The 18,543-nt window shown below is 50.9% G+C and overlaps 6 protein-coding genes across 6 annotated transcripts; 5 read left to right on the top strand and 1 right to left on the bottom strand.

Moving 5' to 3' along the window:
• Nucleotides 1–1,318: 1,318 nt before the first annotated feature.
• AA0111_g5069 (hypothetical protein) lies at nucleotides 1,319–2,441 on the top strand (the record flags this gene model as incomplete). The annotated part of the gene is made up of 2 exons (XM_028651140.1): nucleotides 1,319–1,664; nucleotides 1,717–2,441. The coding sequence occupies 2 exons, from the start codon at nucleotides 1,319–1,321 to the stop codon at nucleotides 2,439–2,441; spliced, it is 1,071 nt and encodes a 356-aa protein (XP_028507245.1).
• Nucleotides 2,442–3,206: 765 nt separating this feature from the next.
• AA0111_g5068 (hypothetical protein) lies at nucleotides 3,207–6,233 on the top strand (the record flags this gene model as incomplete). Its single annotated transcript, XM_028651139.1, has 3 exons — nucleotides 3,207–3,739; nucleotides 3,827–6,044; nucleotides 6,096–6,233. The coding sequence occupies 3 exons, from the start codon at nucleotides 3,207–3,209 to the stop codon at nucleotides 6,231–6,233; spliced, it is 2,889 nt and encodes a 962-aa protein (XP_028507246.1).
• Nucleotides 6,234–8,522: 2,289 nt separating this feature from the next.
• On the top strand, nucleotides 8,523–11,348 carry AA0111_g5067 (hypothetical protein; the record flags this gene model as incomplete). The annotated part of the gene is made up of 5 exons (XM_028651138.1): nucleotides 8,523–8,536; nucleotides 8,638–8,727; nucleotides 8,893–9,024; nucleotides 9,283–9,455; nucleotides 9,580–11,348. The coding sequence occupies 5 exons, from the start codon at nucleotides 8,523–8,525 to the stop codon at nucleotides 11,346–11,348; spliced, it is 2,178 nt and encodes a 725-aa protein (XP_028507237.1).
• Nucleotides 11,349–11,952: 604 nt separating this feature from the next.
• AA0111_g5066 (hypothetical protein) lies at nucleotides 11,953–12,743 on the bottom strand (the record flags this gene model as incomplete). Its single annotated transcript, XM_028651137.1, has 2 exons — nucleotides 11,953–12,474; nucleotides 12,531–12,743. 2 exons carry the CDS (start codon nucleotides 12,741–12,743, stop codon nucleotides 11,953–11,955), a joined length of 735 nt encoding a protein of 244 aa, XP_028507238.1.
• Nucleotides 12,744–13,468: 725 nt separating this feature from the next.
• Nucleotides 13,469–14,784, top strand: AA0111_g5065 (hypothetical protein; the record flags this gene model as incomplete). The annotated part of the gene is made up of 3 exons (XM_028651136.1): nucleotides 13,469–13,628; nucleotides 13,683–14,167; nucleotides 14,215–14,784. The coding sequence occupies 3 exons, from the start codon at nucleotides 13,469–13,471 to the stop codon at nucleotides 14,782–14,784; spliced, it is 1,215 nt and encodes a 404-aa protein (XP_028507239.1).
• A 615-nt stretch (nucleotides 14,785–15,399) lies between these two features.
• AA0111_g5064 (hypothetical protein) lies at nucleotides 15,400–17,743 on the top strand (the record flags this gene model as incomplete). The annotated part of the gene is made up of 3 exons (XM_028651135.1): nucleotides 15,400–16,305; nucleotides 16,371–16,741; nucleotides 16,789–17,743. 3 exons carry the CDS (start codon nucleotides 15,400–15,402, stop codon nucleotides 17,741–17,743), a joined length of 2,232 nt encoding a protein of 743 aa, XP_028507240.1.
• Nucleotides 17,744–18,543: the final 800 nt, after the last annotated feature.

The raw sequence follows: 18,543 nt of genomic DNA, 5'->3' as shown, positions 1-18,543 counted from the left end.
GTTCTTTTCTGCAAATGCAATCTGGAAGACTGCTAGTATCAGTAAATTCAATAAATCCTCCGTCTATGATCTCAAGGAACAAGGGTATGTAAGTTGTTCAGTCGTCATCCTTGCCTGGATAATCAGAGGTGGGCATGTCAGACTCGGTGACGATTAGGGGATTGCCGCCTTAGTTTACAATGACTGAGATCTTGAGAAGAGATTGAGCTTTGCGTGGGACAAGAAGGGAGAAAGTACAGAGCGCGTACCTTACAAGAAGCAGCTGAGCGCGGGAAGGTCCAGCTTCCAATTCCAGAAATACACGAGAAGGCAATGAACACTGCCAGGAGTAAAGGAGGCAGTAAGGTCTGGAATGAGTTTCAGGACGGAACTACTCGAGATAAACCTGATAAGAAGGGTGGTTTCGAGGGGGCAGTTTGAAATTGGGATCTTTTTGAGAGGCGAAAGAGAAAACAAGAGGCAGCTCCAAGAAGTCCAGTCTCTACTTCTCCTGGAGGCTGGGCGGAAGACTGTTTCCATCGACCTCTGACAGACTTCGTGCCACAAATGAGAGCACGATCCATCGGCTTCATGTTTGGTCAGTCCACTTGGCCGATCTAACATACACCTGATAAGGATAATACAACCTTGGAAAGATGGAGGAGGAGGTTGATCAAAGTGACCTACGTCATGGTAGGTGCAGTCCAACGCAGCTACATGCGCTTCGTCTAGATTGTGCAGAATGCGAGCATCGCGTGCATTAGCATATGAGGTAAGTGATACGTGGTCGAGACCGCTGTAAGGCGTGCGAGAATCCATTAACAAGCATCCTGCAAGGAAGGTATCCAGAGTGTAAAAGAGAAGAGACATATCTGGGTAAGCTTGGGGGCTGATGTGTGCCACTGTTGCTAGCCGCTTGCAGCTAGCTATTGCGGGGCTATCAGCCGCGGAGGCTGGAGCTGGGAGCGCTGGATGACCACAAATAGATTGCTTCAACACATTCCTGGTTGCTGACGACTCGTTTGCAAAAGGGAAAAATAACTCCTATGAGCTTTCAACGTCCGAATTGAACAAGAACAAGGGCTTTCTTCGCAACAATGTAACATAATAATAAGAAATATGGATCTCGACATCTCATCAGATTCGTCGCATCGTGATTTCAGCATACGCGAGCGTAGCAGGCGGGCGCGAATTGATGCGTGCTTACAGCTGTGCCTCAGCGGACGCCTTGTTTTGGATGCAGCCCCGGCAGGAGCTGAAGGTGCAACACAGCAGATCATCACGTATATAACGTGCAGGTCTGTCGCAACTCTGCATCACAGAGGACGCGACAGATACCATGGCTCCCATCGACGATACAACCGACGCAGACGCAAAAGCGACCGAAGTACTAAAGATTGTCGAACAGTATGGTCTGAACTACGAGCGGACTGGAGCTTGGGATGGGTTCGAGACGTTCCTACCTATTGTGGCGGGACAGGGAGAGCGCAAGGAACCAATTCGCATGTTTCTACCTGGTTTCCCTTTCAAATCGCCAAATCAGAAAGACAAGGTGCTGGGTGTCTTGCCGGATTTAGGCGAAGAGCTTGCGCTGAAACATCTGGATGGGCTGTGCGAGAAAATCAAAGCGATCTATGGGCATGGCGCTGAATGCCACATCACATCTGATGGTCTCGTATACAACGGTGAGCTGGAGGAAAACAACACCATGCCTCGATATACTGCTGACGATGGCAGATCTGCTTGGTGTGACCGATGAAACCGTATGGAATTTTGGGCAGGGCGTGCGAGAAATAGCTGCAGCCAACAAGCTTCAGAACCTTACCTTTTTGCGCCTCTGGGACCTGCTCGATTATCCCGGAGACTTCCAGTCAAAGGAGTACTATTTGAAGCATGCAGCAAACATTCGAAAAGAGCTCAAGCAACGTTTTGGTGACCCCAAATTCGAAGCGGACATGGCCAACACATCCACTAGCGACATGCAGATGACCCATACCAAGTATCTCGAGTTTCTAAAGCAGGACCTGGCTTTCAACGATCGGCACAACGCGCTGTCACCAGAAGACCAGGCTGCGAATATTGCCAACACAGCAAAGGAGATGATGGGTCGATGGAAAGCGTTTTCCGCTGCGCTGGCAGCCGTACCTACACAATACATCCGTCTATCAATCCACGATTCGGGTGGTAAAGATAAGCTGTCCATGGCTATCATTCCGCAGCAAGAAAAAGGAGCTTTGGGCGCAACGCCATGGCACTCGACGCTCGTGATCGAGGCAGATGGAACGTTGCGTACGGTGCAGCGATGCAAAGTCGACAAAGGAAGCTATCAGCTCATTTGTCGCGATGACAGACCGTACTGTTTCCGCGCCAAGCTAGAAGGCGAAGACGATTCGAATAAAACATTCGAACAACTGTATCCCTCTGGTCTCACGATTCGAGATCGCAAGGCGGTGGCTGCTTAACATGGTGGTTAAGAGAGGAGAAAATTGTAGACAGGGTTTTCATCGGATGTCAAGTGGAACAGGCGTGGGTGCAAATTGCGTTAAATCCGGTGAAGGTTGTAGTGCTTTGAGTCAGATGTACTCGGTTCGGACAGACATCATACGAGCAGGTGGATTATAGTGCTGGAATAGTATTTAGCCTTAATGCTGTGGGACGATGATTAGCGACTAGGTGTGTTCGGTGAGGCTGCGAAACTCCGGGAGCAGCCTAATTGTATGGTAGAAGCATGGCGCCCCTGTTATCCCCATGGCCCAAATCTTGGTGATCGGTCGATGAACAAAAAGGATCATCCGCTTGTGGCGGCGTGATGTTCGCAGGAGGAGAAGATTCGCTTTGGCAAAACACGACATGTCTTGTCGCTGTGTGAGAGTTGAGATATCGTTTGCCCAGATGCAGGGTGCGCTGGCCTATGTAGACAATAGAGTTAAGAGTGAAGTATGGGGTATGCTCTGGAGACATGTGATTTCGGCGCGAAGCGATCGGATTCCGGTAGATCGGCAGTGAGAGCACTTGCATCTGCGATGGTGCCCGTGCCCACCCTCCATCAACGCCAACCCTGGCCGAGAGACCCACCGTCGCTGTCAACCAAAACCAACGGATCGCATGGACAAAAGATAGCCGTGCTCTGGCCGTGTCTTGTCTGCGCGACCGCCAATTTCTTTTGAGAATGCTGCAGTCAGTTCGTGTCTCTCTCTCGCGACTGTCACATCTGCATCGGCAGCCACATGCAGATGCTCACCCCTCCTCCGGACGAAGAAGGCCTCGGGGCTCCTCCCATGAGCCCGCCCGACCAGGACAAGGGATGCGCATATGACTGGACAGCCGCGCTGCCTCAGACAGATCATATCCGCTTCTTCTGCAACACCGACTGGTCGCGTACCAGCCTGGGACCAACAAGCACATGGAGCCAGACGCTGCGACTTTTTGCCAGCTACGTCCTTTCTGATTCACGCGGGGCTTGCCTCTGGTGGGGGGACATCTCCAATCTCACGGCTATATACAATGAGGCATATGCGCCTCTTGCCGCCGGCGTGCATCCCAAGCTTATGGGATCCCTCTTCCAGGAAGGCTATCCGGATCTCTGGCCGTCTATTCGCCAATACTTCGTAGAGGCCAAGCGAACAGGCGCTGGCGTAAACTACAGCTCTGCTACGCCCACGGTGGTTGAGCGCAAGGGGTATACAGAGGAGACGTTTTTCTCGGGCGGGTTTGTGCCAGTAGGCATGCCAGGCGCCATCGAGGGCTTCATCAACACGACGTGAGTTACGTTCAATGGACAACTTGCAGAACATGGCCCTCTCAGTCGCACACAGCCTAGGCTTCGTTCCCCAACTGACGCAACTAGCTACGAGGTCACAAGCCAAAAACTCGCCGACCGCCGCACCAACTGTCTGAACACACTTGCCTCTGTCCCCTCTCAATGTGTCGACGACGTCTGCTCCCACATCCTCACCACGCTCGAATCCAACGCCAACGACGTGCCCATGGTCATGCTCTACCGAATCGATGAGACTCCAGGCTCCAACAGATTGCGACTTCATGGTTGTAATGGACTTCCAGAAGGACATGGCCTCATCGTGGAAGAAGCCACTATTGATAGCGAAGAAGGCTTGATCCCAGACCTGCGACGAGCCGGTGCAGAACAGACGGTTATCGAGCACGATGACCGATTCCTAGCTACCTCTTGGGGAGGTTGGGGTGCGCCGTCCAAGAAGATTATCATAAGTCCTATCATGTGCGGAACACGCCTCTTTGGCTATCTCGTATTTGGTACAAATCCCTACCGCCCACACGACGATGTCTGCAAACAGTTCATTCGAGATCTCAGTCGCATGGTTTCGAGCATTGTATCGTCTGCCGTCGATTGTGAAGCCAATCGAAAGCGTCAAGAGCAGCTGGAAGCTGACCTTGCTTTTAGCGATCTCAAGCTACGTCATCTGATTGATCATGCATCTGTAGGCATGTGCCACGTCTCTCTGGATGGCTTAATGCTTTGGGCGAATGATCACTATTACCAGCTAGCTGGGAAATCTGCTTCTGACCATGCAGTTGGCCTTGCATTTCTCGAAGCTTATCACGACGATGATCGAGCAAAGGCTGAAGATGTTTGGGAACGTCTGATTAAAGGCGCCGACCACGTTACAGCCGACTTGCGTTTGAAGCGCATGTACACGCCTCCCACGGGCGATCCCGAGCCTGCCCAGCTCCAGGTTCTAGCCTTCCCATATCGCGACGAGCATGGAAGTGTGATCAGTGTAATGGCTTGTACGACTGACATTAGTAGATTGTGTTGGGCACAGAATTTCCAGGCCCGATTGGCCGCTGAAGCAAGAGAAGCAAAAAGACAGCAAGAGGCCTTCATTGACGTAGTCTCGCACGAGATGCGAAACCCGTTGAGCGCCATCGTGCATTGCGCAGACGCGATTGCCAATGCGATTGAAGAGTGCCAAACCCAGCTCGCCGATATACCCGTACCGTGCCTCGATGCTCTGAATGACAACATACAAAGCGCAAACGTCATCATGCAATGTGCAAATCACCAGAAACGTATCATCGACGATGTACTCACATTGAGTAAACTCGACTCCATGCTCTTGTCTATAACGCCTGTCGCAGTCAAGCCCACGAAGCTTGTAGACTCCATCGTCAACATCTTCCAGGCTGAGCTGAAGACGAATAAGATCTCGTACAACATCACACCGGACAAATCTTTTCTGGCCCTAGGCATTGACCACGTTTATTTGGATCCATCTCGGGTGACTCAGGTATTCATCAATCTACTAACGAATGCGATCAAGTTCGTCAAGCCGTCCAAAGAGCCGAACATCTCCATCCGCTTTGGTGCTAGCACGTCAGATCCCCGTGATCTATTCCCAAGAAATATGTTCTGGGCAACGGATGGCAAGCAAGACGGCGACGTTACCAGCAATTCAGACTGGGGTACTGGTGAAGAGATTTACCTTGCGTTCACAGTCAAGGACTCCGGAATTGGCTTACAAGACAAGGAAATTTACAAGATCTTCGAGCGTTTTCGACAAGCAAACGTAAAGACGCATGTCAAGTATGGAGGTAGCGGACTGGGCTTGTTCATCTCTAAAGCGCTTACTGAGAAGCAAGGTGGTGAGATAGGTGTCTCGTCGGTTCTGGGCCAAGGATCGACATTCGGATTCTACGTCAAAACGCGAAGGGTGGAATGGCAGCCCAGGACCCTCAAAGAAATGTTCCAACAGACTGGACAAGAAGCAGCGGCTCGGCAACTGCACGTGTTGTTAGTGGAGGACAACATCATCAACCAACAAGTTCTCGGCAAGCAGCTCAAAAAAGCAGGATGTCATGTTTCAGTCGCAAACCACGGTCTAGAGGCTCTTGAGATACTGGAAAGAGAAACGTTCGACATCGTACTGATGGATCTGGAGATGCCGGTGCTTGATGGCCTTGGCGCGATGCGCGAGATTCGTAGAAGGGAGAAAGAACAGGTGTACGCTTCTGAACGTTTGCCCGTCATCGCTGTTACAGCGAATGTCCGAAAAGAACAGATCGATACGGCTATCGCTGCCGGAGCAGTAGGTACCAGAAGATTGTTAGTATCAACCGTATGTTAACGGAGTGTGCAGGATCGCGTCATGCAGAAACCGTTCAAAGCAGCCGACTTGGTCTCCATGATGAAGTCGCTGATGCCGCAATTAGCGCCCTCGTCCATTGAACCGCCAACACCGGGACTGGGCCTTCAATCGAGTGCACTGGTACCCTGAATGAAGTTTCGTCAAGAAAACTAGTGAATCCATACGGCAACTAGGTTGTTGGCTCCAGGGAGTTGCCATTGATCATCCAGTGATCCATCGCGAAAAATTACGAAAGACCCGAGGATTGCTTTTGTGCTGGGAAGCGCGAATGTTTACCGTCTATCTCACAACCTCGCATCAACATCCCTTCATGTGTTGTGGTTGTTAGAATAAGAAGTCGTGGTGTTTCCTGTCGTACCTGCTCAAGCTCAGATTCGAACATGGTTACAAGACGTGTCCAGATGCAGATGCGGCCACAACTGGTAACTCAGGTTCCTTGCCACCATGGAAAGTATCTTTTGATGCTGTGGACAGCTTCATTAACTCCAAGCGGTTTAGTACACAAGAGTTCGCGAAGAAAGTATGTCTTTGCATAGGAGAGGGGAGGACAGATGTTACATGGGTGCCAGTGCAAGGTACACGGAAGCTCAGTGTTATGAAGCTGTCAGACTGCGATGGACATGATGGAGATATATCAACGAAGCCATATATTATTATCGCCACAATCACCAATACATATTGTGTGAGATTTGGGTTGTGGCTCAACCTTACCAACCATTTGCGAACGTTGTCCCGAGTAAAGAACCATTGTTAGGTAGACCTCCACACAGTCGCATTGGAGACCCACCACTACTGCCGTGGTTAAAGACGGAGATATCACCATCTCAGTCGCAGCCGCCGGTAAAATGGGGTCACCACATAGCCAACCAATCCAGAGTTCAACTCAAAACAATTGCAATCGGATCATGACAAAACGAGCGCAAAAACAAAAAAGCTGGCCTGAAACGAAGACTCGTATTGTCATTGGGATGATTGATGACAGCATAACCTGGCCATGTGCAAGTATTTGGAATAAGGTCAAGAGCGTCGCGTAGCAGCTAGAAGGGGACAATGATTGACGCGTGAGGGCTCTTCGTTATTTTCTGCTTTCTACCCCAAGGTGCATGATGAATCTTACTCGCATAGCGTCGCTCAGATCGGATGCACGATGTCATACGAGACTGACCGACGGTCTAAAGTTGAGATGTGGGGAACTTAGAGAACTGAAATAAACAGTGGGAAAGTACATCTAGGCCGGCATCGACGCTATGATACGCTCGTGTGGCGCCGGTCCGGCCCTTCGTTTGTGGCGATGCCTGTTGCTTTCAATAATTAAATTGTCATGCAAGTTCGTTAGGCTGGGAGAGGCTGTTGCCCATCAGATGAGTAATTGCAGCCATGAGGAATATATGCAGTCATAACGGACGGTGTGCTTGCAGAATTTTTGTCCGGATGAATGTATTGTGAGATACAGTATGGTTCCTGCAGACTTGACCGCTATAGCTTTCTAGAAATATTTTCTACCATCATATCTCAGTCGATGTCAAGTAAGCTCTCCAAAAGAGTAGAAGAAGATGATAACGCTAACCTCGGAAGTTGAGACGAATTTTGCGGCGACAAACGCGCTGGATAGCGACTTTCCGGATACATGTCGGCGCTGGCCCTGTACATTGCAAGGTGTTGTTGTTTGAAGATGGTGTTGTGGCTGGCCTTAGTATCCATCCCTAAGAGGCCGGTGTCCCGTATGCGTCAGGCTACGGCTTCTCTCCCAGCATCAAGCCAGCAGCAACTGCCACACGTGCCGGTTATTTGTTAGAAGCACGGGTATGCGACTGAACACCTTCACCGCTCGCGCCGCTCCGGCAACTACGTATGGGTCGGTAGATACCGCATGTCCGAGTGCTTCATGCGCTCGTCTGTGCGATGAGGGGAAACTGCTAAAGCTGCTTGGCATGAGTACGCGTCGGGCTCTCCTTTCCAAGAAGCCCTTCTCTTTGCATACGGAAATGCGATGCGCAAGTTGATGCGTGTCGGGCTTTTCCAAAGAGATAATGCTGTGGTCCAAGCGCCAGCGATCGTCCGGAACGGAGTGTGGGGACTCATCCCATGCTGAAAGACTTTCTGCGACCCGCGGGCGTGCCCACACAATGCATGATAGTCAACTCGGAGGATGCCAATTGCGCGCTCGATATCCGCGCTTCAATCGGCTGGAGAAGCTTGTCGCCGTAGCTGCATTACATCTGCGGACCTGAAACACCGTCTTTTGCTGTGGTAGCCTTAGCCCCGGAGTCACTCAGCCTTCAAAACCACACTTGCGCACGCCCAAGCAGCAAACAAGCTCACGCTGACGTCCGTCATCTTCTTGTCATTCATCGCCCAAAGACTATGCAGTGCGTCTGTGCCGGGGAAGAAAGGTTGTTATCGGCAGAGAGGTCATAAATGGCGAACAGCAAGTAAGTATTCGATAGCTTCTCGACTGGGTGGGGAAGCGGCCGCCATCGTTGAGAGCTGACCGCCTGCACGAGCTCGCCGGACCTCAACTAACGGACTCCAGATACGAATATGTGCGCCAGTTTGAGCAGCCCGATGCTTTACTGGCCAATACCTGGATTGTGGTACGGATAGATGGACGTGGCTTTTCCAAGTACGTTCACCGATTTTCTCTCCTTCACTTGAGTTGGCAAACTTTCTCGGTCCGGCATATGCAGGTACCCGTAACCATGTTGCATGAACGGATATTGCTGCCCTAGGCCAACATTTTCGGCTATTATACACCATCAAGCGGTTTTCGCTAACAATACGCGAATAGGTTTACGTCAAAGTATGAGTTCGTCAAGCCGAACGATAAGAATGGGCTCGACGTCATGAACGCTGCAGCCCAGGCTGTCATGAAAGAGTTGCCTGACCTTGTCCTTGCATTTGGTAACAGCGACGAATACAGGTACGTTGCATTTTTTCCATTCGAGCATGTTATGTTTGAAGTAAATTGATGTTCCATCGAGGCCGCCCAAGGTTCCCGGCATGGTATATACATGGGTGGGGTAGCATGTTTCGGGACTGCTTAGCTGACGTGGGTCGCAGTTTCGTCTTTCACAAGGACTGTGCCTTATTCGAACGACGAGCAAGGTACGGAGTTACTCCCATTGGTGCAACTAGTTGATTCCCGCTGGCGATTTGACCAGAACTGACCCGGATTTAGCAAGCTCACTACGACAATTGTGTCGACATTTACCTCGTACTATGTGTGGTCCTGGTCTACATACTTTCCGGATAAGCCGCTTACACCTCCTTTGCCCTCGTTCGATGGACGTGCAGTGTGCTACCCAAGCGATTCTAATCTTCGGGATTACATGAGCTGGCGTCAAGTTGACTGTAAGTAATGTGATACGTCGGCCCCTTCCCACCCTCTGTTGTCAGCATTCTGGCTAAAGGCATCTCCTATGACCCTCTTTTTTATCTTTCTATTAATCGTGAATTGAATTTGACTATCGCCCAGGCCACATCAACAATCTTTATAACACTACTTTCTGGACTCTGCTTCAGCAGGGTGGCATGGGGGCTCGAGAAGCAGAACAAAGACTCAAGGGAACAATTTCGTCCGATAAGAACGAGATTCTGTTCAAGGAGTTTGGAATCAACTACAACAACGAACCGGAGTGCTTCAAGAAGGGCACGGTGCTATACCGAGACTTCTTCCCTACTCCACCGCCGGTCGAGCAGATAGCGTCACCTGTGCTGGCAGACTTTCCCACGCCACCTATAGCTCAGCCAACACCAAAGCGAGCATCCAGTCACCGGGCATCCCAGTCTATCGAGAGGGCCATCCCATATCTTCCAGATCAAAAGGAATTGATGGAGTCTCCAGAGCTTTGTTCGCGTCCGACCTTCTTGTCAACAACATCGACTCCGTCGCCACCACCTTCACCACCTAACATCTCGAGATCAGCATTTCCTAACCCGCTTAGGTCCAACCCGATCAGATCTGAGAACAATAGCCCTATGCCAGGTTCTTCCATGCCGCTTTCTCCGCCATCAACTGCAACATGGAATAACAACCCCTCATCGAATGGCAAACAGCACCTACCCTCATTGACGCCTTTGCCTCTATCTCCGCCAATATTAAAGCCAAGCAGCAAGCCACCTCTGTCATTGAATCAACCAAATCCAACAACACGCACCAATTTCTCACCGGTGACACCACAGGGCGACTTCCCCGCAGATTTTCCCATAGCTGGCTACCGTCATCATACGAATGCAGCGGTCAGCCATGGATTCTCGCACTCTGCATCAGCTTCTTTGACGACGTCATACCCACCCCAAGTGAAACCCTCTCGGCTCAAACAACGATCACCAAGCCAGCCTTCGCTGCCGACATATTTTGCATCATCCAGTACACCTGCACCACCGAAACCGCCATCTATACCATTGCGTATATCGAGCATTCCTGCCAACAGTAAGCCGCGCAAGCTATCCTTACCGGTCCATCGATCCACCACGACACTCAAAGCTACACGAGATAGTTTCGATGAGAAAGAGAGTGTAGTCAGCCCTCGAGACACAACATCCACACCACCCCGTAGAGTCAGCCCACCAATACAAAAGAACAAGGCTCTACCAAGTCCCCCAATGAGCGCAGAGGAAGAGATGCGTACGCGAGAAGAGGTCAAGGGAAATAGTCCACAGCAAGAGTGGAACAGGTATGCCATTGCATCCACCAATGGGACTGAGTCGCCCCAACGAAGAACTAGCGATTCAGACAACAGAGGCGGGCACGTCTGGGGCCAGGGAAATGTCTCCCACCCGGGCATCGCGGAACTCCACGCTGTTTCTACTCCAACGCATTCTGCACCTACATCAGCATCATTGCAATACCCCCATTCGAGCCCAGACATCCACACCCTTCTATCCTCGACAACATCAACAGGTTCAGGTTCCCAAAATTACGCCACTTCCCATCCCTTGCCCAGTAGCCGGTCGTCTACCGGCCGCAACAAAGATGTCAACCGACCCAACCCCTCAAAGTCAAACTCCTCCAAGGCTAAACCGGACAAAGGCAAACAACCACAGCCGGAAACTGGAAGTCGGGCCGTAGTTGCTAATCCCCAACAAACCAATGAAGGTCGTCCGGTACACATGAGTCGTACGCAAAAAGATAAAGACAGAAAAAAGAGGAGCAAGGCGACTGTGCTCATGGAACATGTTGATATCATCAAGGATGAGTTCTGGGAGAAGAGGCCCTGGATTCTGAGTGGGAAGACAGGGTGAGATTGATCAGGGAAGGTAGTGTTTTTTTGGCGTTGCCCCTCGTTGACGACGCCTGAATTTTTCTCTTTCTTTGTTTCTTTTTGGTTAGATGATGATTTTGATGATTTTGATGATGGGAATGTATGATACTGTAGGTGGGAGGGAGTGTGATTGTAAGATTTGCGTATTGTTGATCAAGGTGGTTTGAGTAATCGGATAGTACTCGCTCTCTACAACATCGTGCGATCCGTGTTATACAGGGTCTCGCTTATATAACGGGTATCTAAACTTCTCAAATCTATTCCATCTCGCGTCTCAACCGTGTTCTCCGCGCTGGAGTCATCCTTACGGTCTCTACCTTAAGCCCTTGTAGGGCTGTCCGAAGCCGTCATCGACGTTTTCTCCCCTTTCCTGCAACCCCTAAGATGTTGTCTCGATGTTCAAGGGAATATTCACAGCATCCAGCTTCTCGAGCTGTTGTTCTTGTTATAGCAATGGCCCCTGAGACGTTCTGCATGCACTTCCGAGCAGGACCCAAATTGAGAGGTATACACGCAACGCATGGCGGGTTGATTATTGACCCGGCCGGTTACTGTACTCTCCAGCTGTCATGTCTTGATCACTGCTATTGCGCCTTGTCTGCTTTTTTGCTCTTCTTCTCCCTTTCATCGGACTTTTGTTTCTTCTCTTTGACTCCTTCCATATGCTTGGATGTGCGCGTCTCGGTCTTTTTCTGGATGCGACGAAGGACGTATTGCTCGAGCGTCTGACCCTTTGCCTTGGCGCGTGTCTCGTAATCGGTCTTCTCGGCGGGTTTCAGCTTCGCGAGCTTCTTTGCCACTGCTCTCTGATCATCCTTTAGTTCTGCAGTACGACCCTTGGCCTTCTTGCTCTTCTTGCCGGATGGCGCCTCTGCTTCATCTCGCTTGCGCTTATTCTTCTTGTCAGATTTCTCCTTCGTAGGCACAGGTGTTTCGGTATCGGATGCGGATGTAGGGGGAGTGCTTGTGCCAGAAGCAGGGTTCGATGCGTCTGTAGTAGTCGCTGAGGTATCTCCGATGGTACCCCCAATCATCTCGCCCTTTACGAAGAAGCCATATAGACCGCCGCGATAGATGCCCTGCGTTCGAATCTGGTCGAGTGTGCTCTATGTGGAAGGTCAGTCGCTTGGTGGCGCAAGTGCGAAAAGACATGATCGCATACATCTTTTCCCGTGCCGATGCTTTGCAGGCTCTGGTCGAATGCGCGCAACCACCACTGGTCGTCTGTCGTGTGCGCGGCCTTCTTCTTGCCGAGTCCTAGCTGATCATTCTTGTGCGCGATGAGAAGCGGCTTTTTGATGCCGCGGCCAGATTGATCGAGAGAGTGACCTGAGCCCTGCCAGCCCTGCTTGCGCAGATATTCCTCGGCGTTCATTGCAGGTGAGGTAAAGGAGTGATAGCCGGCTTCGCGCGTCTGGAAATTTTGGTGGGGAAGTCTTGGCTAGCGCGATCGACTTGCGGACCCCCGAGCACTACACAAGCCGGGCTACCGTTAGCTTAACCAACTCTACCCATGCACTCCATGTCCTGCTCATAGGCATCGCTGGGGTGTTGGCTGTTCAACGCAAAAGAACAGAATTATGTGGAGGACTGTCCTCATTTTGACCATTTCCTGCAGTAGGCTCAGTGTTTGAGTGTTCTGGTCTTTGTTTAATTGGTTCTGAATCTTGAGTGACAACAAGACTCGAAGAGACTGCGGTGACGCGCATAATTCCTGGCTGACAATGGAGCGAGTCGCAACTTCTCAGTGCTAATCGTACCCTCTTGTAGCCCAGGTCGTTCTGTCATTCGATCCAATGATGCCTTGGCACAGCATTCACAATCATATGGGGTTAACACGTACAAACAGTAAAGCAACAGATGTTATGTACTGGCACTTTCCTATAATGCGACTCGGCTCGGTCTTCACTTTCCACCCGATCAGGTCACGAGTCCCTTCCCGATTCTCACCTCTCATCGTTTTCAAGGGCATAGTCTTTCCCCCAATTCACTTCCTTTTATACACTATCCACTCTCGTTGAAACTGATTTTGCTAAGTGATCAACTCTTCTGCCTGCTAGCATTGGCTCTATCAACTTACAACGACCTGCTTGATACATCATGTCGGCTACGAGATATATATGGCTACTGTCACTGCTGACTATCACTGTCAACGCTTCCGTTATTCAGAGCAGAAACAACCCTCAATACGCAGGCTTTCAATTCGCCTCAGACAGAAAGCTATCGGTTACCGTCTTCAGTGATCTTCACTTTGGTGAGCGTAAGCTATCACGTCGATTATCCATCTGTTACCAGATCTCACTAACATTTGTAGCTGATTCCCTGCGCGGTCGTCCCTATGCAGACCTCAAGACGATTGGTGTCATCAACTCCGTTCTTGACAATGAGCAGCCTGATTTTGTCGTTCTCAATGGCGACCTGGTGTCTTGCGAATGGGTTGGTCCTGGCAACGCAAACACGCTGATCGACCAGATCATGGCTCCACTTGTCAGCCGCAACCTGCCTTTCGGTGCGACATTCGGTAACCATGATGCATCCAAGACCTGCAGTACTAGAGACATGTCCGAACACATGTGGTGGGACGTCAAGGGTCGGAACGGCAAGAAGCTGTCTTTCACAACGCAGTCGGTGGCTGGCGAAGTCGATCAAGTCGGCTGGAGCAACTACTTCGTTCCTGTTTACAGCTCCGATAATGCTTCTGAGCTGAAGATGCTCATGTGGTTTTTCGATAGCAAGGGCGGTCGCAAGTATCAACCAACTGGTGACGATATCGGCGTTCCCAACTGGGTTGACAAAAAGGTATGTGACGCTTTCTACCATGTTATGCGCTGTACTGACTCTTGCAGGTCGTCGAATGGTTTCGCAATACCAACAACGCGTTTACCCAGCAATACGGCCGCGCGATCCCCAGTATGGCCTTTGTGCATATTCCGATTCGTGCAACGAGATCTTTTCAACAGAACAGTCGTGACCGGAAGACAAGTCCAGGCCTTAATGAAGAGAACATAGGACACCAGGGCGACGTTTGCGACAGCACTGGAAACAACTGTAAGTACGGCGGCGCCGACATCCCGTTTATGACGGCGCTCGTCGAGACTGAGGGACTCATGACCGTCTTCTCTGGTCACGACCACGGTGTAGACTGGTGCATGAAATGGGCCAAAGATCTCCCGGATACATCTCCTAAGAATGGTAATGGGCTAAATATCTGCTTCAATCGCCACTCGGGTTACGGCGGCTACACCGATTGGACACGCGGTGCGCGCCAGATCGTTGTCAAAGAGGACATGTTGGACGCGAGGGTCGTGGATACTTGGATCCGCATGGAGAACGGAAAGATCTCAGGACAGGTGTCACTCAACGCTACTTTCGGTGCAGACCAGTACCCGATGGTGGACAAGTCAAAGACCTCGTAGCCTGAGCCAAAGCGACTAGGTCCGACCTCTTGAAATGTTGGGCCGGACATATGCTTCTTACCGGGTTTACAGTATCTTGCGTTGGCGTGGAGGTTTGGAGACGTACGATACTTCTCATACTAATGAGTAGCTCAATTTGACATGGTTTCCTACTGCACATGGTAAAATTTAATTGAGTACTATATCAGAATCGCGTAGGTTTCAGAGTCCCGCTTTTCTTCAGTCATTGCCATTGGGATTTGAGCGGACGTTGAACCGGACTTGGGTCAAGGGGCAGTGCATGGCTCGGCTGCGGGCAAAATCTATTTAGCCCCACATGCTCGCTCGAAAGGGCAACCGAGCCATATGACGTCAAGTTCTTTGATTCCAAAACACCAACACTAGGTTCCCGAGCGCATCCGCACAGTCTCGCCAGCGAAGCAAGCGTCTCATGCGCGTCTTATAGCCGCTGCTAAGCATGGCGAAGCATATTCGACTGTGGGTCTTCGCGATCGCTCCATCGCCAGTCGCGCCCTGAGCGTGGCTCTTTTGCACTGACGTGTTTTGTTGTGCACGTTTCCTTTTTCCTTTCAAGATACCCTACATAGCCGTTCATACCGTCGCTCATCCTTCATTATGTCGTATCTCGAGCGTCAAACGACGCGGATCACCGGCATAGAACATGGCGCTCGTCGACGCAGCGTCCTCAATCCCTCATCTTCAAACAAGGTGCCCAACGCGAAGAAACCACGCACACGACCCCCGGCGTCGCTACGCGACCATCTCCCATACCCTAACTCCACCCTCTCTCCTACTTCAGGACCGTACTCCATAGGAAGTATGGAGATAGAAGTCCCTGTTGAGAATCCCCGACCGATCTCGAACATAAAGCGCAAGGGCCGGCACCTCCTGCAGTTAGAAACTGTTCTATTCACACTATACTACCCCTCCTCGTTTGGAAGTGGAAACGGGAACGCTCCAGGAGGAGAGAAGAAATGGAGTCGAGAGACATGGCTTCCAAGACCACGCATGGAAACAGCGAAGGGTTATGCGCGTTTTGCTGGCATACCAAGCTCTATAAGCATTGGTATTTTTGGCGCGACCACCATGCTCACGAAGCTACGTGGCTACAGAAATGCTCCTCCTGCAACTCATTGGCCTCCAGAAGGCAACATGAAGAAGAACGGTTATAAGATCAAGAACCAGCAGGGCAGTCCGCCCGAGGGCATGGGCAAGGAGCCCAAATTCCCTCTGCTGATATTCAGTCATGGTCTTGGGGGCTCAAGAACTGCATACAGTAGTTTGTGCTCAGAGTTTGCAAGCTATGGCTTCGTCGTTTGCGCGGTGGAGCATAGAGATGGGAGTGGGCCACGTACTTTCGTCAACCACAAGAGGCGAGGGAAGCGGAGAAAGGACCCGCAGGGAGGAGGCAAAGCAACACATAGTGCTTGCGACGGGGACGAAGAAGATGATGAAAGTTTCGACAAGTTTCGGCACCCGGACCGCACTGAGGAGGAGATCGCGCGAGGCTACCACCATGTCGTACGTCTCCACTGGGTTCTTTTTGGCGGTGGGTAATACGGGGCGTGATAGGCTGACGATCGCAGGACTACATCTTTCCCAAAGATAACCCAATGGATACTGCACCGAACAATGAGCACGGCGTAGACGGCGAACTTCGGAGCGCGCAGATCGAAATGCGTCTCTGTGAACTCGAGGAAGCATACCGTGTACTCAAGATCATATGTGCTGGTGATGGAGAGAAGATCGCACAGCAGAATCTACGTGGGGAGGGTTACGTTGGCGGCTCTTCAAGAGGCCTGAGTGGAATTGATTGGGCACAATGGAAAGATCGGTTTCACGTAGATAAGATGACCGTCGCTGGCCATAGTTTCGGAGCAGCGACTGTAGTAGAGGTGCTCAGGCATACAGAGCGATTTACTAACGTCCAGGCTGGAATCATCTATGATATTTGGGGGTAAGTACGTCTCTGCCCTTATTACATCAAAACTAACATACTTGCAGTGCGCCTGTAAAGCCTCCAGTGGACGACCCAAAACATCGGATACACCTCCCCTTACTGGGTATCGCCAGCGAGGCGTTCATGTATTGGCAGAAAAACTGGGATGCAGCCATGTCTCTGATGAGAGAGGCCAGCGAGCATGGCGCCCCTGCGTATCTCTTCACTGTCCGAGGATCCGTGCACATCAACCAAAGCGACTTCTCGATCTTGTACAAGCATATTTCATCGTTGTTCCTGAAGGCCACTGTTCATCCGCAAAGGGCTATTGACCTCAATGTCAGTACAAGTCTCGAGTTCCTTAGGCTAGTAGCACCAGATTCTGGAGGCGGGAAGTCTATCATTAGTAGGTGCATGACAGATGAGAAGATCTTGGAAACGCCTCTCATGGAAGACATCCCCAACGAGCACCGACCGACCGACCAATGGATAGCCGCTCGTCTACGGGTAGACAATGAGTTCAGGAAACGATTGGCCGCTGGCCTTCAGAGGAAGTTTCGGCGCAACTTCCAAGGTGGCATGGGCGCTGGATACAGTACTTCTGATGAAATGTGGTGTTTCTGCAAGCCTTCTGATGAAGATCTGCAAACATGGATCAACGCAGAAGATAGGGGAGAGAAGCGCATAGATGAAGACCGAGCTACCGTACCAACTGAGATTCAGAATAGTGATCATGCAGCTGCCGATGCTCACAGATCTGCATCGTCTGCCCGGAGCGATGCCGAGACCAACGAGAGTACACTGCGAAGTAAAGACGTTGGAGATGCAAAGGATGGATCCAGCTACCAAACGGGGCATGAGGTGCGAGATAGATATGATGATGCTGAGAAAAACACTTGTGGGAAACCTGGAGAGACAGAGACATCAGCCGCTACAGGACAGGGTGAAGATGCACCGTCAAACAACTGGTTGGGTGTTCTTCCTAAGCTTAGAGATGGACCGGGTCAGGCGTCAGCGTAGTTGCGGTGCTAGATTATGTGATCATACACAAGCTTTGAACGTTCTTGACCAGACGCTTAAATAGCTGACTTTAGACAGATGCAAGTGGCAGGCACAGTGTGCTCGCCTTGTAGGTTGGGGTGCATAGTAGCAACGCAATTGATGTCGGCCACCTAGATAACCCGGGATCCGTATTGCTTGTATTGTCTGGACAGCAGAACGAAAGAGACCAGCACCTTTCAGACTGTGAATCGGGATAGTGTCAAGCATCAATAAGATTTTTGCACGTCTGATTGAAGTAATTTAAGATTGTTTGTCTTTCGCAAAACTAGCCTCGTCATCATGAAGCTGATAATGAAGCGCATGATGAACTGACCGCTGCAAGCACTGTGGATTGACTGATAGGATTCTTGGCTTCACGTGATTGGTCAGGCTAGTCGGTAGTTGCCGAAACGGAAATTTAGCGTTCAGTAATCATGTTGCAAATCGTCCCGACCTGCACCAGAGCGACAAGACACACCGCGAAACAATTGGCTACAACTGTCCACCAAGATCTGACAACCTCGGTCTCAAACGTCTTGTCGATTATGGTTTCTAAGAACAGTCTAGGAATGGTAGATCTGTACGCAGGAATAGCAATGTAGATGGTACCAGTATGAGCGGAGAACCGACTCGGCCATGAACCCACGGTCATGCAATCGTCCGCACCTCTCGTCCTACATGAACTAGCCGCAGCTTGTGCGGAGACGCGCATTAGCCCTGTGTAACAGCGGACCCTTGATCGATCTCGAACCTTATGAGCTGAAGCGGCCGTACGCTGA

This window comes from Alternaria arborescens (genome assembly GCF_004154835.1).
Source record: "Alternaria arborescens strain FERA 675 chromosome Unknown contig_10, whole genome shotgun sequence".
NCBI lineage: Eukaryota > Fungi > Ascomycota > Dothideomycetes > Pleosporales > Pleosporaceae > Alternaria > Alternaria arborescens.
Note: the sequence above shows the minus strand (reverse complement) of the source record. Positions and strands in the feature narration are given on the sequence as shown.